General features: G+C 45.9%; 1 protein-coding gene across 1 annotated transcript in view; it reads right to left on the minus strand.

Moving 5' to 3' along the window:
• The window catches only part of CTNNA1 (catenin alpha 1), a 220,161-nt gene that overhangs the window by 179,025 nt on the left and 17,313 nt on the right, over nt 1-23,823 (minus strand). Inside the window, exons 2-3 of the mRNA XM_045027314.1 lie at nt 5,488-5,594; nt 2,420-2,615 (exon numbers count right to left, since the gene is read on the minus strand). Coding sequence (XP_044883249.1) covers nt 2,420-2,615; nt 5,488-5,592 — 301 coding nt within the window. The 5' untranslated portion in view covers nt 5,593-5,594. The remainder of the gene's footprint in view (nt 1-2,419; nt 2,616-5,487; nt 5,595-23,823) is intronic.

Consider the following 23,823-nt stretch of genomic DNA (forward strand, 5'->3'; position numbering starts at 1 on the left):
TAGAATGCTCACAGCTGAAGGAATTTTGTTCCCAAAGAGTCTCTGCCAGACTCAAGTGCAGAAAATTTCAGCTATAAGAGTTCTATGTTTTGGAAAGTTAACTGGGGGAGGTAGTCATATTGAAGCAGTTTGACAATCTTCATTACTGCTTTTCACTATAAAAAACACAGGGATTGGCAACCTTTGGCCCCTGGCTGGTCGCAGCTCCCACTGGCTGTGGCTCGCCGCTCCCAGGCCAATGGGGGCTGTGGGAACTGGTGGCCAGCACATCTCTTGGCCCGTGCTGCTTCCCACAGCCTCCATTGGCCTGGAGCAGCGAGCCACGGCCATGGGAGCTGCGATGGGCCGAACCTGCAGACACAGCAGGTAAACAAACTGGCCCAGTCCACCAGGGTGCTTACCCTGGAGGGCCGTGGGCCAAAGGTTGCCAATCCCTGCTATAACATATTGTGGAAAGATCAACTAGCACACAGCTTGAGGAATTTCTTCCTCCTTTGCACAGAGCTCCATTTGTAGCTCATCAGCACCACTAATAACTACAGTAACTCCCCAGTTAACGTTGTCCCAGTTAACTGTGTTCCGTGGTTATGTTGCTGATCAATTAGAGAACATGCTCATTTAAAGTTGCAAAATGCTCCCTTATAACATTGTTTGGCAGCCGCCTGCTTTGTCCACTGCTTTCAGGAAGAGCAGCCCATTGGAGCTAGCTGGTGGGGGTTTGGAACCAGGGTAGATTGGCAGCCCCCCACCCCTCATCAGCTCCCTTAAGTTCCCTGTGCAGCAGCCGCCCAGCAGGCTATCAATTGCTGGGCAGTTCAGCTGTCCCTCCCCACCCTGCCATGTGCTGCTCCTACTCTCTGCCTTGGAGCCTCCTGCTTGCTGTGCAGGGGGTGGGAGGAGAGAGAGGTGCAAATGTCAGGGTGTCCCCCTCCCCCCCGCTCCTGTATGTCATCTCCACAGAAGGGGGGCGGGGGGGAAGTGAAACAACAGGGCTCAGGACAGAGGGAGCTTGCTGGCAGCAGCTGCTGTCTTAATATGCCTTTTTAAGTAGATCGGCAATGTACTCAGAGGGGGTTAGCATACTGAAAGGGGCAATGCACGTCACACACACACACAGTCTCTGTCCCCCCCCCCACACACACACACGGTGTGTCTGTCTCTCTCTGCCATGCTGTGTCTCCTCCCTACATTTGTGCTGCCCTGTAGAGTGTGAGGCTACATTAGCAACAATGTGTTAACCTTTGAGGGCTCAGCTGAGTGCTAGTTCATCATTTAGCAGTAAGGCATTCCCTGGGAAATATCCTACCCTCTTCCACCCTCTGACTCTACCACCTCAACCAAACTTACAATCCTCATTGCTGTGTACAGTAAATTGTTTTCATTTATATATATTTACATTCATTCTTATGGGGAAATTGGATTCACTTAAAGTAGCATTTTTCAGGAACATAACTACAATGTTAAAGTGAGGAGTTACTGTATCTGACTGGGGTCACAGCTGAAACTAAACTCTGCCTCTCTAGCAGAGATCAAGCAAGCAGCAAGAGATGGAAGACCATCTTAAAGCAAGGGTTCCTGCACATTTTTGTTTAAACCACAACCACCACATTAGTCCCTTTTTTAATTTATGCTGCAAATGAGATTCTCAGTCAGCCAGTTTGATCCAAAACTTCAAACCATTTTCAACTGATACTTTGTTGTTAGTCAATTTCAGCCACAAACAAGTAAATGAAAATCAAATTCTAATACTAGCCATTAATATCAGTTGACTGGACATCACTGAACTGTAAAATGAAGACTCAGGAGTGAAGTGTAAATCATTATGAGTAACAAATTTACCAACACAAGTTTTGTAGTGACTGGTTTCAGAAGCTTTTCTTACACTTCCTTGGAGAACACATGACAACCGAAAGGGACAGATTTTTTTATTTTTTTATTTTTTTTTAAGTCTTATGTTGTGAACCAACATTTCTTCACTAACTTTTAAAATTCAGCTTGTCACTATTTATGCATCATTTACTTTTAACTAAGTCTCTCAGCTTGGACACTTAGTTTCATTTTCAGATTTTTAGTATGGCAATGTTTTGTTTTAAACATTCCCCATGTTAAAAGGATTGTACTTTTTAAAACAAGCTTTTACAGAAAACCTCTTCTAAAGAAAGTTTATTTCGGGAGCAAAACTAAGTTGAAAATGCCCTTTAAAGAATGTAATCCATTTCTGTCTTTTGTAATGTAGAGTATTTACCTGCGGCACCTGTGCTGTTTAAACTACTAAAGCGATATTTAAGCTGAGGGAAATTAAAGGACAAAGTTTGGAAGATAAATCCACAGTTAAAATTCTGGGCATTAGAAAGAATAGCTAAAAGACAGGACTTAAGAGAAACTCAGATTTAAGTTATCACAAAAATATACCACCTACCTTGCTTGCGAACATCTTCCACAGCTGCCACTAGTTCCTCTTTAAGAAACTGACTCTCTTTTGCAATTTTGTCTCCCTTCTCCAAGAAATTCTCTGTTGCTTGTTCAACCGATGCAGCCAGAACATGGGCCTTCTTAGAACGTCCTCTTTTTTTGTTGGAAGGACCCTTGTTACTGGTATTAACTAGCGTTGTAACCTGAAAAAAGGGATAATTTACAGTTGAGATGTATACCAAATAAGTATATGTAACATGAAACAAGATACAAGTTTATCAACTTAACAGCTCGGATTTTCTGAATCAATAACATATTTGGAATACCTATGCTGACTTCAAGTAGGCAGTACCTAATTGCCAGTAAATTCATTTTTGAGCAGTTTTCATGGTTCTTTAATCAACACGCATAGCAATATTGTAATTAGACAAGTATGATAAACTTAAGCTAAAGTGCTTAGTGAGGTGTTTGTTGTTTTTTTAAGAAGCAGACAAAAACTGATTAAAAGTTAGGTGCATCTTTTTCCATGCATCGTGAAGCTGCAATTTCAGCAAGAGGCCAGAGCTATTTTGGATTTGGCTTCACATAAGAAGAATCCAAGTTTGAAACAATTAGTTCAGGACCATTTAAGACTTTAAAACATTTAAAAAGATTAACAGGATTGAAGTGGCACATCTACAGAAAGCTAGCTTCACAGTTTTTCTTCAGTCCAAGACAGGGATGAGGGACTTTGCAAGCAAGGTAATTTTACAGCCAAATTAGATGACTGCAACCTGTCAGCAATTTCTCATTTAATCACTTTTCTGGGTGCAGTTGGTAACACCACCTGTAAGTTTAAGGTTGACTAACACTTCCCAGTTTAAGACCCTGTTTTCAGTTGCTTATAAAACTTCATCAAGTTTTAACCATATTGGCTGAATTTTTTCCAGAGAATGAGATTAGGTGAAATTTTCCCTCCACCTTTTTAAAAAAAAAAAAAAAAAAAAAAAGCAGTCTTTTTACTTAGAAATTTTAGTGTTCCATACTGCGGAGCAGAAATCTGAAGTTTGGCAGGAGCTGAATGTGTGTCAGGTATGTGCTTTTTGCCATGCCCTGTGGAAAAACTGTCCAAATCTGGCCAGTTTATAAGCTTCTAAGCAGTCTCTACCAAGCATGGGTGAACGGAGACTGAGATTTGGTAGCTAAGTTCTCCAATGAGTCTCCATATTCCAGCCCAGAGCAGAGGCTGAGAAGAACTTTTTCTACATTTACTGATCCTGGATGTTCTAGGCACCAGAAATGAGAGTAGGAAGCTGTCTCTCCTGTGCTCTCAATATCTCCACTGACGACACCCAGGTACTAGGGAGGAGAAGGAGGATACCTGACTGAAATGCAGATGGGACAATAGCTAGACTGGTGGAGGAGGAACCAGATATGAACAAGAAGTTTTGCGGGGGAGAATACTGGGGCTGACTGGACAAGGAGACTGGAAGGAGCAATCTGGGGAGATGGAGGAGCAGCAGCAGTTGGGGCAGAGGAGGGTCTATGACCGCCAGAGCACAAGCATCTCCACAACTTTGAACCAAAGCCAAGATTCCCAAGTTTCACCTTTCCTCTGCTAGCAGAAAGTATCTGCCAACCCAGAAAGAGACTGGTCATCCCTCTAGTAGCTGGTCCACAAAAAGGATGACAACCTACTATGGATATCAGTTCCTCCATTCGTTAAGTGCTGTGGCTCTAAAAGTTCCAACCCTCATAGAATCATGGAACCACAGGGCTAGAAGGGACCACAAGAGTTATCTAGTCTAACCCCCAGGCAAGATGCAGGATTTGTTGAGTCTAAACCATCGACAAATGGTTATCCAGCCTCCTTCTGAAAGCCTCCAGTGAAGGAGCTTCCATGATCTCCCTAGGCAGTCTCCTCCATCGTCCTACTTACAGTTAGGAAGCTTTTCCTGAGATTTAATCTAAATCTGCTATGCTGTAGTTTGAACCCATTGCCTCTTGTCCTGCCTTCTGTGACAAGAGAAAACTTTTCCTTTTTTGTGGTCAGCTCCCTGTGGCCAAGGGCCTCCATGCCTGCTGACGCTCCAGGTAAACAAAACATCCCGACCCGCCAGCGGCTTACCCTGACGGGCTGGGAGCCAAAGTTTTCCAACCCCTGAAATATAGGGTCGGCTTATGAAAGGGTCATGCAGTTTTTGCTATTTTTACTTATCCATCTTGGGGGGTCAGCTTATAAACGAACGGGCTAATAAACAAGTATATACAGTAGTCACACAGACACAGAGCAAAGTTTAGTGGACACTGACAATTGCATATTTATACTTGTAAAGAGTTCTCTGTCAAATGAAAACTAAGTTTGACCAAGGCCCTTTTTCTAAATGAGAGTTTGTTCCATACCTATTTCAACTTTCTTACTCCTCCCAACTAATTTTGGCTATAGACGTACAAAAAGGGCTTCTAGTATTTTCAAATAGGAAAATATCTAGTTGCCTTGTACTCCAGGCAACAACCATTTGTGCTCAAAATTTTCACTGTTTGGCTGCTCTCTCCAAAGTGAACTTTTTGTATCAACTTTTTGAAAGCTGTTATGCAATCTTAACTATAGCAATTGCTGCTGTTCCCACTATAATGGCTTTTAGTCCACCAGAGTTCTAATGCAAGACAGAACCTTCTACAGCATCTCAGTTTCTAATGACAATTGTAAAGAACATTATTTAGACAAGAACAATTTAGTAAGTCTTTCACCTAAAGGATTCTTGGGGGAAAAAAACCTGTACCACAAAGAGAATAAACTGAGAGCAAGTATAATAAAACTTCAGCAGCAATGTGATATGTGATTTTTGCACTTCTGATTAAATGAAGGATTGTGTTATATTAAGTTGTGACAAAAGCAAAAAAAAAGTCTAAGATTAAGACTAGATGCATCAGACTGAGCAAAAACCTTTTATTCTTGATTTCTCCTCCATTCCTCTCCACTTATCTATTTCAGACCAGGTTTTCATTTCTGGAGTTCAAACTTGAAGGTATGAGGATTAATTATCAAATTGAAACTGACCAAAAACTTGAGAGCTTGATATATAGATTTCTTACCTGTGTCACCAGGGGCTCCAATAGTCTTTCAACTGCCAGTGTTCTTATCTCTAAACTTTTGGGGTCCCATTTGAAGTTAACACTGCCTGCGTTAACAGTCGTCATTTCTGTGAGAGAGAGAGAGTTAACTTCAGACTTACTAGGTCTTATTTGTTATGACGGATCTATTTTGAAATGAAACATAAGGATTATATGAAAGTGCTACATTAAAGTACTTACTGCTTAAAGTCAAATTTGCACTGCCTTTGGGAATACCAGTTTTGAATTAGCTTCCCATTTTATAATTTCAGTGCGAATTTATGGTGTCGTAACTGAAAACACGATTGTTACGTTTATGTTAAATAAGCCTAGAAAAGCTACCTAAAAATATAATATTTCAAAACAGAGCGCTCCATCAAAAGTGTTTTGGTGGTTAGTGTGTCTTATTCCGACTAAGTTCAGTCTCTGGCTAATATTTTAGGAGTCAGAAACCAGCTTCCCTCCAACCCCCCGTTACTTCTCAAAGCCAAATTGAGGTGGTTTTCTTTTAACACAGTTTGAATACAAAGTCACCTTACATTCAGCTATAGCAATGCTGCTATATACAGCTGAAAAGCTGAGCATGTTCAACTACTGTACACCTTCCATATTTACCAATATTTCATGGCTAGAACCAACACTTTCCCTTAAAATCTCCCACTACAAGGCTGCTTTACAGCTTTATGAATACAGTAGAACAGGGGTGAGCAAACTTTTTGGCCTGAGGGCCACATCTAGATATGGAAATTGTATGGCGGGCCATGAATGATCATGAAATTGGGGCTGGGGTGGACTCTGGCTGGGGGTGCGGGCTCTGGGGTGGGGCCAGAAAAGAGTAGTTCAGGGTGTGTGTGGGGGGGAGGCTTTGGGCTGAGGCAGGGGATTGGGGTGCAGGGAGGGGGAGGGTTCTGGCTGGGAGTGCAGGCTCTGCAGTAGAACCTCAGAGTTACAAAACCCCTCCATTCCTGAGATGTTTGTAACTTTGAAATGTTCGTAACTAACAAAACATAATGGTTGTTATTTCAAAAGTTTACAACTGAACATTGACTTAATACAGCTTTGAAACTTTACTATGAAGAAAAATGCTTTTAAAACCATCTTACTTTAGATAAAACAAGCACAAAGAGTTTCCTTATCTTGTCAGACTTTTTTTAAACTCCCCCCCCCACACACACACTTTTTTTTTTTTTTTTTTTTTTTAAAAGAGTTTACCTTTAACACAGCACTGTATTTGCTGACACCTGATTGCATACTTCCAGTTCCAAATGAGGTGTGTAATTGATTGGTCAGTTCATAATTCTGGTGTTTGTAACTCAGGTTCTACTGTACATGCTCGAAGTCATAGCTAAGCCCCCTCTTCCATATAAAGAGGTTTCATGTTTACATCCCCATTGAACAGTCAAGTGGCATTTCACGATTCTCTCTAGTATTTTTCCTAAGATACTGAACAGACCTGATATTCTTGGAGAGATGTATCATGGTTCAAGAATATAACTAACATGAAGACATAAAATGAATTAAGGGACTATCCAGTTTTAGCTTTACCTCCAGACAGTACTCAGATTGCTGAAACAATGGCACAACCAGACAAAAAACACAGATAAGCAACAACTTGATCTAGGGAACCCAGTATTTAAATATTTACAGGTGTGCAAAACCAGTTTCAGGTTACTTTTTACACCATAGGTCATAATTTCTGGCTCTCCATGCTTTAAATGATACCTGATGTTTGAAGTTACACCCTTCCATCTCCTACATAGAATAGTTAATTATTTTTAAAAGGTGACCCCCAAATAAAAATTTTTTGGTTTGTCTCCTTTGTGCTTCTTTATACTACAAGCCTGAAAGCATTCTTCTCTTGAAAAAACAATTTATTCCCCTATTTATCTTGGAAGTACCAGAAAAAGTGTATCCAGTTTTCATTGGGGGACTTCTTTAAAGACTGAGGCATAGTCTACACTACGCTGTTAGGTTGACAAGAACAAGGAGTCACCAATGAAGGTAATAGGCCTCAGGTTTAAAACAAAAGGAAGTACTTCTTCACACAACGAATGCACAGTAAACTGTGGAACTCTTTGCCAGGGGACACTGAAGGCCAAAACCATAACAGGGTTCAAGAGAGAATTAGATAAGTTGGAGGATAGGTCCATCAATGGCTATTAGCCAAGATGGTCAAGGATGCAACCCCATGCGCTGTGTGTCCCTAAGCCTCTTACAGCCAGATGCCCTGACTGGATGACAGGGGATAGATCACTTGATAATTGCCCTGTTCTATTCCCTTTGAAGCACTTGGCATTGGCCACTGTCTGAAGACAGGATACTGGACCATAAGTTGCCTTGCCTCAAATTATCTCTGCATATGTCTATTCAAAGTTGTCTCTGACCTACATAAACAGTCAGTTACAGCAATGCAGGGACAGCTCATCTACTGAGGTTGACACAATGCAAGTGTAGACATTGCATGACCTGTGGTGACACTAGCAGTCCTCAAGAAGCTGTCCTATAATGTGCCCATTTCCTGTGACATCGTCTACTCTGGTCACAAGTGTAAGCTCCACTGCCGAGGGGTTCCACAAACTGGAAGCCACTCCCTTCCTTTTAAAACTCCTGCATGTTTTTTAAAATACCTTTTCCTGATTGCCCACCTTAGCAAGCACACCTAGCAGCTCACCCTTGTGCAACTGCCCATGACAGCTCCACCCACTAGACATACTCCTGCCTGGAACAGACAGGAGATACTGGATCTCTTGGGCCTGTGGAGAGAAAAGGCTGCGCAAACATAGATATGGGCCTGCCAGATATGGACCAGCCATAGGAAGATGGACGTTATTAATAGATTGCCTGCATCCCTGGTACAAAGGAATTCAGCAAGTATCAGCAGCGCCATGTGAACGCAAAGGAAATTTGCCAGCCATATCACAAGGCCAAAAACAGATCTGGTTCTAGCCATGGACCTGCTGTTTTAACAATGGGCTGCATGCCATATTTGGCAGAGACCCCACCAGCACCCTACAGACCACTGTGGTTACCTCAGAAAAAGCCCCAGACAGAGACCCATGCCGTAAACAGAAGGAGAAACAGGGGGAGATGCAGCATGGGATTCCAGCCATGCTGCAAGTCAGGACCCGTTTGAGACTCCATCACAGTCTAATCAGTCCAACCAGGTAAGTATGGATGAGTGTTACGAAGGGGAAGGAATCTCAGGTAAGTGTGCGCATGCATTCTTCAAAACAACATTTTAAATTAGAGATGGTGCTCATCCCATCCCCAAATTAAGATAAAAGTATTGAATTTTCATTGGTTTTCTTGCATGAGAAAAGGTAGCCGTACAAACAAAGGTAGAGTTGGCATTTGTTTTAATATGCTGAACACCCATACATCAGAAGTTCAAGGATTCAAAAAGTTAAGGCTTTATAATGGTTAAGACAAACTACCAACATCACTTAAGGATATTTACTTTGTATATTTTGACAAGTCACACACAAAGTTCTCAAGTAACTTTTTTCTGCCTACCAGTAAGTTTCAATTATCATTGGGGAAAAAAATTGGTCACTATGTGCGTGTACTGTGAAATCATTTACCAATAAAAATCTTATCCTTCAAAAGTTTGAGATATAGACCTTGTCTACACTGGGAAGTTTCTACGCAGTAAAGCAGCTTTCTGCATTGTCACACCCGAGGTGTACACACCGCCAAGCCACTTAGCGCGCAGAAAATGCAGTTGCAGCCCTGTTAAAAAAAAAAAAAAAAAAAAAAACCAGCCTGATGAAAGGCGTACAGCTTTCTGTGCCGGGGGGTACAGTGCCACGGTGCCAGTGTAGACACCCTGGTCGATTACAGCACTGTGATTGGCCTCCGGGAGGTGTCCCACAATGCCTGTTCTCACCTCTCTGGTCATCAGTTTGAACTCTACCGCCCTGTCCTCAGGTGACCAACCATCATCCCCACCCCATCTCTTAGTGGCAGAAGAGGAAGAGATGCTCTGTGGGATAGCTGCCCAGAGTGCACCGCTCTGAATACGACTGCAAGTGCCCCAAGTGTGAACATGCTATTGCTCAGGCAGCTGACAGTGTGAACACACAACAGCGGTTTCCCTTCAGCACTCTGAGCAGCGCTGTACCTGCCAGTCTTGTAACTCTGCCAGTGTAGACATACCCAAACTCCTTGCCTCTTTTTATGCCTGAAATGTCTTATGTTTGGACTAATCATCCTCTAAACAGGGGGTTATAGGAAGCCATTTTACAACCCTGATATAGCTTTTGCTACAAACAATAAGAACACAAGAAAGGCCGTACCGGGTCAGACCAAAGGTCCATCTAGCCCAGTATCTGTCTACCGACAGTGGCCAATGCCAGGTGCCCCTGAGGGAGTGAACCTAACAGGCAATGATCAAGTGATCTCTCTCCTGCCATCCATCTCCATCCTCTGACGAACAGAGGCTAGGGACACCATTCTTACCCATCCTGGCTAATAGCCATTTATGGACTTAGCCACCATGAATTTATCCAGTCCCCTTTTAAACATTGTTATAGTCCTAGCCTTCACAACCTCCTCAGGTAAGGAGTTCCACAAGTTGACTGTGCGCTGCGTGAAGAAGAACTTCCTTTTATTTGTTTTAAACCCGCTGCCTATAGCATTAGTATACACAGGGCTTCTTGAATTCAAAGGATATCTGCCACAGAATCCATGAGTTTTGGTTCTACCATGTGGAAACCCCCAAATGGTAAAATCATAGTGTGGACAAGACAGTTGGCTGTTTCCACGTGTTATGTGGTTAAAATAAAGCCTCTAGTGTTTACTCTGACCAGCTTATGGAAGTGTGGGGGAGATGGATGATAGACTGCCTTGTCCACACTAGGATGTTACTACACATTAGTCAATTCTTGGTAACTAACATATGCTGAGACCTTTTTTCCTAGTTAAAATTAGGCTGCACTCTTAGGAGCACGGACTGTAAAGACACCAAACATGTCACTCATAAAATAGAATCATGAGAGCTGGCAACTCTTGTGAAACTGACTGCAAACTATTCAAAGATACAGGAAGTTAATGCATCAGAGCATTCAGAAGAATAGCTCAGAATGAACTGCCCCATTCATCTCAGAGGGATGTTGACTCGAAATTCTACAGGTAACAGTTAAGCAAACTATTTCATTACTCATCATTTTACCAGAACTTCCAAGCCAATGCAATTGTCCCTTGTTGGATGTAGTTTGGTATGAGAGTGTGGTGGGGAGAAGGAAAAGGAGAGACCCAGGTTCAAAAATCAACTCCAACCAGAAATTTCTGTGCTCATCTGAAATTTCCTTTAGATTAGCACCTAGCACAATTCACAGATTTATTCTTAGAGAAAACCCATTAAAAATAGAAGAACCTACCCACATGCTAATAAACTTAGAGACCACTACCCCAACCCCTCACAACTCCAGCAAGGGCTCTGGTAGGACTCAATCCTTGTAACCACAAGCTCTTGGTGGGGTAAAATTCATGACAGCATTATCTTAGAACTAGCACACCCTTGAATAGGTTAGTCTTTCCTTTATACAGCTTGTACCTTTGACAGACTCTGGAACAGGTAATCAGCAGAGAATGGTCCTCTCCTCAGGATGCAGCTTCAAAAAGCTAGGGTTTTGCATAACTGGAGGTGGGGAATTTGCATTCATTTCTCCCTCAACATTCCCCAAGGTGGCCACTTCATACAGTTTGTTACAAACGTCCATTCCTGTCTGGCACGTTATTCAATAGTAAATGACACTTTCCAGGGTTCACATCCCATCTCACTCAGAGGTGACATACAATCCTGTCCCACAATAATACATAACCCACTCACTTAATGCAATGGATTCCAAACATACTTAAACTTAACTCAATAAGGTCTCCCAGGAATATTGCTGGAAATTGGTATGTGTCACATTCAGCCCCTGGAGAAACCATTGCCCTCTAGGAACATGCTCCAAATGCCAAAAGAGGGACTTTACTCCCATGCTTTGTATGCCTCAGACAAACTAGATAATCCATCTGGAAGTCAGTGACAGGTTTTGACCCTTAGTAAAGGATGAGCATAAGAGAAAGAGCTGTAGATCTGCAAGTTAGATATATTTCAGTTGCAATACACACATCTAGCATATGCCATAAGCATTTTCCCTTTGGATGTTATTCATAGATTAAGACCAGAAGGGATGATCATTGTGATAGTCTAGTGTCTGACCTGCTGTATAACACAGACATTCCCCAAAACAACTCCGAGAGCAAAATTTTTAGAAATACATTCACTCTTGATTTAAAAGTTACCAGTGATGAAGAACCACCACAACCCTTGGTAAATTGTTCCTGTGGTTAATTACCCTGTTAAAAATTTACATAATTCCCAGCCTGAATTTGTCTAGTTTCAACTTGCAGTATTTTAAGCCAAAATAAAAGCAGCACTACCTCTTGAGCCCAATAAAAAACTGAATTCATCTTAGGGGGAAAGAAACAGTTGGTTCCATTCAGAGCACTACTTTATACATGTGAATAATGGAGTATGGGGGGTGGGGGGGATATGAGGGCTCCAGCTGAGGGGGTGGGCTCTGGGTTGGGACCGAGGGGCTCAGAGGGCAGATGGGGGATCAGGGCTAGGGCAGGGGGTTGGGGCACAGGAGGGGATCGGGGTGCAGGCTCCATGCAGTGCTTCCTCAAGTAGCTCCCGGAAGCAGCGGCATGTCCCCGCTCTGGCTCTTAAGTGGAGGCGCACTCTTAAGTGGCAGCTCTGCGTGCTGCCCCATCCGCAGGCGCCACCCCTGCAGCTCCCACTGGCTGCGGTTCCTGACCAATGAGAACTGCTGGGGCAGCGCTGGGGGCCATGTGTGGAGCCCCCTGGCTGCCCCTACGTGTAGAAACTGGAAGGGGGACATGCTGCTGTTTCCGGGAGCCACATGGAGCCAATGCACAGAGCGGGACAAGCCCCAGACCCCGCTCCCCGGCGGGAGTTTGAGGGCCCCGGGCCATAGTCTGCCTACCCCTGGTCAAGGGTGTTCAGCACAAACCAGGCTCTTAAGGACAAGTTTAAGCTGTTCTGAGTGATTGGAGGCAGAGAGACCTAGCAAAGCTACAAAACAGGCTGAAAATCCAATGTTAAGATCTGTGGACCTGTCCAACCCCAAATTCCCTCTACCCATCTGTCAAACCCTTCAGATATTCCCCTTGCTCCAATCCTATACCCTAGCATAGATACGGTGAAGTTGCTTTCTAATTACAGAAATCCTCAGTAGTTAGATTTAGGGATAGCACAAACTGAAATATATATAAAAAACACTTAAGGATATTGCACTAACTCTGTACCTTTTAGTAATTGAATATTTACATCAAATTGCTCATACAGACCACAGCATTCAGGTCCCGCTAGACAACTCTAGTCAGTTTCAATGAGTGGGTGAAAGTTTCAAGTACTCTACCAGCTCCTGAAGTATACCTACCCTCCCCCCCGCCACACACACACAGTTTGTCTTTACAGTCAGAACTTTGCATTTTACATGCTTCTTTCTCTACTGCTGATGTGCCAAAGGCCCATGTGGAATTATGTGAAGTTACTAATTTGAAGTTACAGATAAACTAGAATACAGAACTGATCAGAGAAACATTTTTAAGAAGCAAAACCCAAAATTACCTAAGTAAATTTCTAAAACTGATACTACTTTTTAAAAAAGGGAAGCTACTATCACAATTCAGGACAATTGTGCCTGTATTCCCCCTCTGTGGGCCAGCAAGGGCACCAACTTTTAGGCTTCTGGCTCTCCAGCCATCCCCTCTCCTGGGCTGAGACCTATGATTTTTTCCCCAAACTGCACAGTTTCTTGCCTAAGTTCCCCAGCAAGTCAGACTGCCTAAACAGGTCTGCTTTGCTTTCTCCTCAGAGGCTATAAACAGCATAATTGCCAACAGCTATCAGTTACCACACAGCTCTTTACCAGCAACCATATCTCCTCTTAAGCATTACAGAGAAAATATTAAAAACAACAAGTCAACCTACATGCATACTAATAAGCTTACCAGAAATCAGGCCCCCTCCCCCAACAAGGGCTCCAGCAGCTGATCAATCCTTCAAACCCTACCAAGGGATTTTTGTATGGTTACAAGCTCATAGCTCAGAACTAGCACCTGTATGAATCTGTCAGTAACTCCTTTATGCAATGTTGTTGTAGCTCTGTCGGTACCAGGGTATTAGAGATAACGTGGGTGAGATATAATCTTTTATTGGACCAACTTCTGTAAGACAGAGACAAGTTTTTGAGTTACACAAGTCTAGAAAAGACCCAAGAGCTCTGTGCAGCTCCAAAGCTTGTCCCTCTGACCACAGAAGTGATCTAATAAAAGATATTACCTCACACACCTTGTTTCAGGGCTAGTCTACAATGGCAATGCTAAAGCGCTGTTGTGACAGTGCTTTTAACATGCCTTGTGTGGTCGCAGCGCAGCACTCTCCCAGAGTTATGGGGGGTGGATGGAAACAAATCTCCACAAGAAGCATAGCTACCAGCGCTGTCTACGCCGGCACTTTACAGCGCTGAAACTTGCTGCGCTAAGGGGGGTGTTTTTTCACACCCCTGAACAAGAAAGCTGCAGCACTGTAAATTGCCAGTGTAGACAAGCCCTTAGTCGTTCTTTTATACAGTTTGGGCCTTTGATATTGTGACCCTGGGAACAGGTAATCAGCAGACAATTGGCCTCTCCTCAGGGCACAGCTTCAAAAGGCTGGATTTTTATATAACCTGAGGCGGGGGGGGAGAGAAGAGAGAGAGAGAGAGATTTGTTTTCACCTCTCCTGCGATATTTCCAATGAAATCCACTTCACATCTTATCCAAAAAGTTCATTCCTGTCCGCCCCATTCTTCAGTAAAGTCCTTTTGATCATCCGGGCTCACAATATATTACCTTTGCATTTACAACAATGGATTCCAAAAATACTTAATTCAGGCCTTGTCTACACTAACAAGTTTCTGTGCAGCAAAGCAGCTTTCTGTGCTGTAACTCCCGAGGTGTACACACTGCCAAGCCACTTAGTGTGTGTGTGGGGTGGGAACCCACCCCGACACGAGGAGTGGTGCTTTCTGAGCTAGGGCTACAATGCTGCGATGCCAGTGTAGCCACCACAGCGATTACAGCACTGCGATTGGCCTCCAGGAGGTGTCCCACAATGCCTGTTCTCACCTTTCTGGTCATAAGTTTGAACTCTACTGCCTGCCCTCAGGTGAGCAACTGCCATCCCCACCCCGTACATTCTTTTGCAAATTTGAAAGTCTCCTTCCTGTTTGCTTGGTGATGCATGCAATGGTCTCGGCACATCTTTCCAGGTGGCCATGTCTGCTCCACGCACCGGGCGATCCCCCGCTTGCAGCAATGCTGAGCTGCTGGACCTCATCAGCATTTGGGAAAATGAGGCTGTCCAGTCCCAGCTGCGCTCCAGCTATAGGAATTATGATACCTACGAACAGATTTCATGATGCAATACAGAAAGGGGCCATGACCGGGACACATTGCAGTGTAGGGTAAAAGTGAAGGAGCTGTGGAATGCCTACCCCAAGTCGCAGGAGGCAAACTGCTGCTCCGGTGCTGTGCCTATGAGCTGCTGGTTCTACAAAGAGCTGGACACGATACTCAGCGGCAACCCCACCTCCACTGCAAAGGCCTCTATGAATACTTTGTTGGCTCGCATGCCAGTCAAGAGTGGACTGAGCCAGGAGGGAGAAATCTTGGCTGAAGAAGGGGAGGGGGACCCAGAGGCAGAGAATGACTCGGAGACCAGAGATGCATGCAGTCAGGAGCTCTTTTCTACCCCGGAGGAGCCTAGCCAGTCACAGCAGTCGGATCATGGCGAAGAGCAAACAGAAGATGCGGCCGGTAAGTGGATCAGATTTTGGGAATTGCTGAGAGAGAGTTGTTGGGGGCAGGAGGGTTGAAGAAAGGAGGCTTGTCTCCCACCACATGCCTAGTCTGAGCAGCAGAACAGGCTGTTGATAGATTCCCTCACTTCACAGGAATCTCCCTCAGAGAGCTCCTGGAAACTCTTGTGGAGATACTGGGCAATCCTAGCTGCTTTGGAGAAGACCCTCCCCTGATTCCCTGCTCACCCTCAGCAGCGAGATATCTTCCATAATGAACACAGCCTATGGAAAATATGGGGACAGAAGTGATTATCAGACTCCTACTACAGTGCTGGGAACACCGATTTACCCTGCTCCTGCAGCTACTCACCATTCTGGAGGTCTTGCAGCTCATGTGTGCTTGCCTGGGGTCAGCCAGTTAGCAACAGGTGAGAGACTACTGGCTGTGTTTAAAGCACTGAATCAGTGTTGTGTGTTACAGAAACAGTATTGTTTACAAAATGTTGCATTTAAACTTCACAGAGATGACTTGGGAGCCCAGCCTCTCCCTCTTTGTCATCGGAGACAGAACTGCTGAGCAGAATTAGAAAGCGGCCAAGAAGAACTAAGGAGGACTTTCTCCGTGAGGTAATGATGCACTCCGCCGCCAAGAAACAGGAATCGATGGACTGGTAGGACAGCAAGAAGAGGGAATGAAAGGAGAACAGAGCACACCAGAAAGAAGCGATGGAGCAGCTCTTAACGATATGGAGAGCCAAGTGGACACGCTCCAGGTGATACTAGCTCTTCAAACCGAGCAGCTCCACGCCAGGCACACGCGCGCACACACACACACACTCTCTCCCCCCTCTCCTGGCTCCACTCTCTACCTTCAGCATTCCACTCCTCCCTCCTCACAGTCCAGCACTGTGAACTCCCACTACACTCAAGACCCATCCCTCTGCAGTTTGGCCCTGCTGAAATACAGCACCTGCAGCATTGTACTCCAAAGGAGAAGGCTGGGTATGATCCCTGGACACACACAAATCCTTAGCCATCCCGGGACCCCACCTCCCCTTGAGACCTTCCCTTTCCCCTCCCCACCCCACCCCTTCCTGCTGGTGAATTTTCTCTCCTCCAGTTGTCTTTTAATAAAAGAATTGTGTTTGTTTGAAAGTAATCTTTATTCTATTAAGTAAAAGCAAAAAGAGCACTGCAAAGCAACATATATTTATGTTAAGGTCATGTTCAGCTTCCCATACAGGCATCGCCAGCAGGCTTTTAAATGGCCAAATGCACACTCAGTCATTCTGCATTTGCTCAGCTGGTTGTGGAACCACTCCTTGCTGTTGTCAAGGTGCCCCATGTATGGCTTCATAAGCCACGGCATTAAGGGGTAGGTGGGGTCTCCCAGGATCATAATGGGCATTTCGACTTCCCCTACGGTGATCATCTGGGAAGAAAGTCCCTGCTTGCAGCTTCCTGAACAGGCCAATGTTCCAAGAGAGGCATGTGTCATGCACCTTTCTGGACCAGCCTGCCTTCATGTCTGTGAAACGCCCACGGTGATCCACAACCCTTCCGATTAATATACTCTGTGACTAGGTTGTCTGGTGCCAGAATTGGAATGCGTGTACCATCTAGTGCTCCTCCGCAGTTAGGGAAGCTCATTTGTGCAAAGCTGTACACGTTGCCCAGAGTCACGGTCTTTCAGAGCAAGATGCAATTAATGGCCCTGCACACTTCCATCAACACGACTCCAATGGTTGGCTTTCCCACTCTCAACTGGTTAGCGACCGATCGGAGTAGCCAGCTTCCACAGTGCAACCGCCACATGCTTCTCCAGCAACAGGGCAGCTCTCATTCTCATGTCCTTGCACCATAGGGCTAGGGCGAACTCACCACAGTCCCATGAATGTGGTTCTCCTCATCCGAAAGTTCTACAGCCACATCTCATCATCCCAGACGTACATCATGATGTGATCCCACCACTCAGTGCTTGTTTCCCCAAGCCCAAAAGCGGCGTTCCACTGTGGTCAGCACCTCCGTGAATGCCACAAGCCATCTTGTGTTGTAGCTACTATACATGGCGAGATCAATGTTGCACTCCTCTTGCCTTTGTAGTTAAGGAATAACTCCACTGCCTCTTGTGACATGTTGGTCAGAGCAAACAGCATATTGGTCAGCAGTTCGGGATCCATTCCTGCAGCCCAAAAGAGGTAGGGCACGCAATACACAAACCATTGAAAGATGGTGCCAAATGTGGACGGAAGCACAGGGATTGCTGGGATGCGAAGCAACGCATCATAGGGCACTGGGACTGGATCCAGGATGCCCCGCGACCCACTCCGACTTCCCACAAGTGTGAGCAGCAAAAAAGAGAAAGGGGTGCTCTGTGGGACAGCTGCCCAGAGTGCACTGCTCCAAATAGTGCCGCAAGTGTGAACATGCTATTGTGCAGGCAGCTGTCAGTGTGAACACACAACAGCTTGTTTTCCTTCCACGCGCTGAGTGGCACTGTAACTTTGCCAGTATAGACATGCCCTCAATAAAATCTCCCAAAGAGTGCAGAAAACTGTCATATCTGTCTCAGCAACTTTTTACATTTAATTTCCTTTTTAAAAAATGTCTTAACCTGACCCCCTTCCAGCTGCCTTATTCCCTCATCATTGAAAGGTAAGGACATCAATTTCTTCCAGCTACAAATCCTCCAGTAACCCATGAAAACCCTGTCACATTCTTCCTTTGAGTCAGGTGCCCCCACACAAAGACATTTTTTCAACATGTGATCCTGTCACACATATACCCTTGTGCATATTCTGGTGTGTTACCCCTCCCCTTCAATAGGACAGGGATAAGGCTCAACAGATCTTGGCAGCTTCTCTACTATAATTCCTTTACAGGTCCAAATTACTCAAAATTTAACTTTACTTAAAAGGAATGCTATTTTTCACCCTCCACTTTAAGAGTTAGAAGCTTGGCATTTTATTAGGGAAAAGTAAGTACAACCAAGGTTTTTGAAGTTAGACATCATGTGCATGAAATCTAATTCTTTCATGAGGGAGGTAGAAGACATGCTCTCCTCAAACATCTGATAGGATGTTCTCAAGACCATAATGATTTCACAAAAAGCAAGCATTTTCAAAATCAAAATGCTTACTCAACAGCCTGATGCCTTTACTTACATAAAGGTTTTTTCATTCTTGTTTGGCAGAAACATATTGCCTCAAAAGAGTTAAAGGACTGTGTTAAAGTCAAATTACAGCAAATATAAGAGATACTGTATTAGTTTATCACTCGGTTACAATAAGCCTTAAACTGATAGATGACATCCTCAGATTGAGCACAAGAACTATGCTCATATCCTTTTAATTATTCAAAGTCATATTGCACTCCTTCAGACTAGCTGTCTGATTTAATCTCTGAGCAGACTATAGGTTGCCAAAAGTTAAACTATTCAAGCAGGATTCTAGCCACATGCAGGGAAGCCTGACTTTGTGAAGGCATTTCTTGAGATTAAAAAAAAAAACAAAAACAAGAAGAAAACCATTCAACAAGATTTATTTATTAAAGAGTGCTTAAAGTTAAATATATATTTAGACGCTCGAGTGAAGACACCCTACCTCTTGAAAGATCTAGTTGCATCACACTGGTTTTGGGAGGAGGGAAAAGAGGAGTGCTTCAATCAAGTATTCAAAGTGAACAATTAATAGCTAACAATAAAGCACACTACACATAACAGAAGGAAGAAGCATGCTACTTTTACCTCACAGTTCTACCGGTGCATTTTGATCCTACACTGCAATGCTAGAACCCACATAAGCCTCAGTGCCACAAGTGCTGTAACACCTGAGACAAAGCCACACATGGCTAATAATTGAAGTAGATGCCAGGGGATCTGCAAAAAGATCAATTTGGCAGAGATGCCAGGGGATCTGCAAAAATATCAATTTTCCCAGCAAGTATGTTTTCACTGAAGAGTTAGTCCATGCTCTTGCTCAAGTGTTACCCCTAACAACTCCCCACACCTTCCATTCACACACAAAACCCTCTCATCTGAGTTTAGTGGTGCTTTCAACCCAATCAAGCTGACTCAGCTAGTTAAAGCCAAGAATGGTCTTTCACTTGGGCTGGTAACCCTCCCACTTTGCAGTGTGGACAAAGGTCAAGTCACTTGAGTTTGACAGTCCAATGCCTTCTCACAATTCCCCTCTCCACCCTGCCCCCATAGATTTGCAGACCAGATCAACAGCTGGGACAAACAATTGGCTGCACCCAGTTCAGTGTGTAGCCTTATCTTGGAGAGCCAGCTGTTTATTTTTTAAACAAAAGGAAATTGGAACAAAAAGCAACAGTCCTGTTCTCCAACTAAGAATGTCTGATAACTTAATATGCTGGTCTTTCCCCCAACACAGGTCTTTCCTGCCCTCCCTCAGCAGGCACAAGAAAGTGCTCCAAGCCCTCTCCTAAATCCTGCCTCTCAGAGCTGGGGCACTTATTTAAATCCCCTAGCTAGAAATTAATCAGCCCCAGTCATTAAATGCTTCCAACTGGGTCACATGATTCCTAGCACCTGCCAGCTGCTCCCTGACACCCCAGCCCTTAAAAAGGAGTAGGCCATCCTGTTACACACACATGCCCATGTACCCAGAAGTACAGACAAGCTCTCCCATAATTCACTGGGAAAGAATCAGAGCAGCTCAGCTTACCTCAGCACAGAGAACTGTGGGATGTGACTCCAGACACACACACAGGAAAGTGCAGCACTAGCGAGGCTACAGTTGGCTTGTCTTCATGTAGAGCCATGCAGCTGCACCACCACATCACTTTAGTGAAGACACTCCTATGCCGAAGGGAAAACTTCTTTCATCAGCACAGTTAATCCACCTCCCGAAAGGTGATAGCTATGTCAGAAGAAGGAGCTCTCCCACCTGTCATAGTGCTGTCTACACAAGGGGTCAGGTCGGTAAAACTATGTCACTCAGAGGGTATGGATTTCACACACACTGAGCAACATAGTTATACCGATATAGGTCTGTAGTGTAGACTTGACCAGTAGCTTGGGGTACGGCTTTGCAGTGTGGCTTCTGAAGAATCGGAGCAGGCTGCACAGAGGGACGGTGAAGAAATTTTGCAGCATGTGACCTCCAAAAGAAGAAAGAGAAGTGTCCATTGTGATGGGGCAAGGCCAGATGGCTACAGTAAAGTAGTAAGGAACAGGTATGTTAGCCCCAGGCTAACCAAATCCCTAGTACCATGGTAACCAAATGGCAGTTGCTCCAGGTTAATCAAGACACCTGGGGCCAATTAAGATCTTTCTAGAAGGCAGTGGAGATAGCTACATTGATTGGGACACCTGAAGCTAATCAAGGGCTGGCTGGAACTAGTTAAAAGCCTCCCAGTTAGTCAGAGAGATTCGCATGTGAAGAGCTGGGAGCAAGAGGCTCAAGGAGCTGAGAGGGTGTACTGCTGGAGGATTGAGGAGTACAAGCATTATCAGACACCAGGAGGAAGGATCCTGTGGTGAGGATAAAGAAGGTGTTTGGAGGAGGCCATGGGGAAGTAGCCCAGGGAGTTGTAGCTGTCATGCAGCTGTTACAGGAGGCACTATAGACAGCTGCGATCCACAGGGCCCTGGGCTGGAACCCGGAGTAGAGGGCGGGCCCGGGTTCCCCCCCAAACCTCCCAACTCCTGATCAGACACAGGAGGAGTTGACCCAGACTGTGGGTTCCACCAGAGGGGAAGATCACTGAGGTGAGGAAAACCACCAATAAGTGCAGGTCCCACCAAGGTAGAGGAGGAACTTTGTCACACCATGTACCAGCAATGGAGATACAGGTGAGCAACCGTTTTCATGTTCTTCCACAGGTTCTAATGCGGAAAGTGGACTAGATGATACATCTGAGGGAAGGGAGCAGAAGGAGACTCCACCGATTGGAAGGCATGAGATGCACTGTCCTAGGGATGGGGGTTCCATGAGCATGGCTCCCAAGAGAAGGAGGCGGGTGGTGGTGGTTAGGGACTCCCTCCTCAGGGGGACTGAGTCATCTATCTGCCGCCCCGACCGAGAAAACCAAGGTCTGCTGCTTGCCAGGAGCTAGGATTTACGATGTGACAGAGAGACTGCTGAGACTCATCAAGCCCTCGGATCGCTACCCCTTCCTGCTTCTCCACATGGGCACCAATGATACTGCCAAGAATGACCTTGAGCGGATCACTGTAGACTACATGGCTCTGGGAAGAAGGATAAAGGAGTTTGAGGCGCAAGTGGTGTTCTCATCCATCCTCCCAGTGCAGGGAAAAGGCCTGGGTAGATACTGTTGAATTGTGGAAGTCAATGAATGGCTACACAGGTGGTGTTGGAGAGAAGGCTTTGGATTATTCGACCATGGGATGGTGTTTCAAGAAGGAGGAATGCTAGGCAGAGGTGGGCTCCACCTAACGAAGAGAGGGAAGAAGAGCATCTTCGCAAGCAGGCTGGCTGACCTAGTGAGGAGGGCTTTAAACTAGGTTCACCGGGGGAAGGAGACCAAAGCCATGAAGTAAGTGGGGAAATGGGATACTGGGAGCAAGCATGAGCAGGAGAGTGCAATAGGGGAGGACTCCTGTCTCAGACTGAGAAAGCGGGACAATCAGTAAATTATCTTAAGTGCCTATACACAAATGCAAGAAGCCTGGGAAACAAGCAGGAAAAACTGGAAGTCCTGGCACAGTCAAGGAACTATGATGTGATTGGAATAACACAGACTTGGTGGGATAACTCACATGACTGGAGTACTGTCATGGATGGATATAAACTGTTCAGGAAGGACAGGCAGGGCAGAAAAGGTGGGGGAGTTGTATTGTATGTAAGAGAGGAGTATGACTGCTCAGAGCTCCAGTATGAAATTGTAGAAAAACCTGAGAGTCTCTGGATTAAGTTTAGAAGTGTGAGCAACAAGGGTGATGTCATGGTGGGAGTCTGCTATAGACCACCAGACAAGAGGGATGAGGTGGACAAGGCTTTCTTCCGGCAACTAGCAGAAGTTACTAGATTGCAGTCTCATGGGAGACTTTAATCACCCTGACATCTGCTGGGAGAGCAATACAGCGGTGCACAGACAATCCAGGAAGTTTTTGGAACATGTAGGGGACAATTTCCTGGTGCAAGTGCTGGAGGAACTAGTGGCAGAGCTCTTCTAGACCTGCTGCTCACAATCCGGGCCGGGGGGGGAGGGAAGCGAGACCCGCCGGGGGGAAGGGAAGCGAGACCCGCCGGGCCGGGGGGGGGGGGGGGGCCGGGAAGCGAGACCCGCCGGGGCCGGGCCGGGGGGTGGGGTGGGGGAGGGAAGCGGGACCGGCCGGGGTGGGGAAAAGAGGGACCCGCCGCCGCCGAAGCGCAGCCCGGTCTTCGGCGGTGGGGGGCCCCTTCTGTTCCGGGACCCGCCGCCTAAGTGCCCCGCCGCCAAGCCACCAAACAGCTGTTGGTGGCGCTTAGCACTTTCCAGGAGGGAGGGGGGAGGAGCGGGGAGCCGCGGGCTTAGGGGAGGAGGTGGAGAAGAGACAGGGCAGGGGCGGGGCCTCATGGAAGGGGTGGATTGGGGGTGGGGCCAGGGGCAGCAAGGGGGCGTGTCAGTGATGCGGCCCTCGGGCCAATGCACTAGTCCTCATGCGGCCCTCGGGGTCATTTGAGTTTGAGACCCCTGATCTAGACTGTTCTCAGTGGTACCAGATGACAGAACAAGGAGTAATGGTCTCAAGTTGCAGTGGGGGAGGTTTAGGTTGGCTATTAGGAAAACCTTTTTCACTAGGAGGGTGGTGAAGCACTGGAACAGGTTACCTAGGAAGGTGGTGGAATCTCCTTCCTTAGAGGTTTTTAAGGTCAGGCTTGACAAAGTCCTGGCTGGGATGATTTAGTTGGGAATTGGTCCTGCTTTGAGCAGGGGGTTGGACTAGATCAGGGGTCCCCAACCCCCGGTCCGCGGACCGGCCTCTTAGGAACCGGGCCGCGAACCGACCCCATGGAGCTTCCGCAGGCGTGCCTGCGGGAGGTCCAGCCGAGCCGCGCGACCAGCGAACCGTCCGCAGTCATGCCTGCGGGAGGTCCACCGGCTCCAGTGGAGCTTCCGCAGGCATGACTGCGGACGGTTTGCTGCTCGCGCGGCTCGGCTGGACCTCCCGCAGGCACGCCTGCGGAAGCTCCACTGGAGCCGGTGGACCTCCCGCAGGCATGACTGCGGAGGGTCCGGCAAATGCCGCCCTGGGGGGCAGGACGAAACCGGTCCCCGGTACCAAAAAGGTTGGGGACTGCTGGACTAGATGACCTCCTGAGGTCCCTTCCAACCCTGATATTCTATGATTCCTCATACCTGAGCTAGGCTAACCTGGGTGCTGATCAGCCAAGTTAATTATGCACTGAACACATATCCTAAAAGAAAAGCAACCCTCAAACAAGCAAACTTTGGGCTATGTCTACATTATCAAATCAGCATAACTTAT

Source organism: Mauremys mutica, chromosome 8 (genome assembly GCF_020497125.1).
Source record: "Mauremys mutica isolate MM-2020 ecotype Southern chromosome 8, ASM2049712v1, whole genome shotgun sequence".
NCBI classification, from domain to species: domain Eukaryota; kingdom Metazoa; phylum Chordata; order Testudines; family Geoemydidae; genus Mauremys; species Mauremys mutica.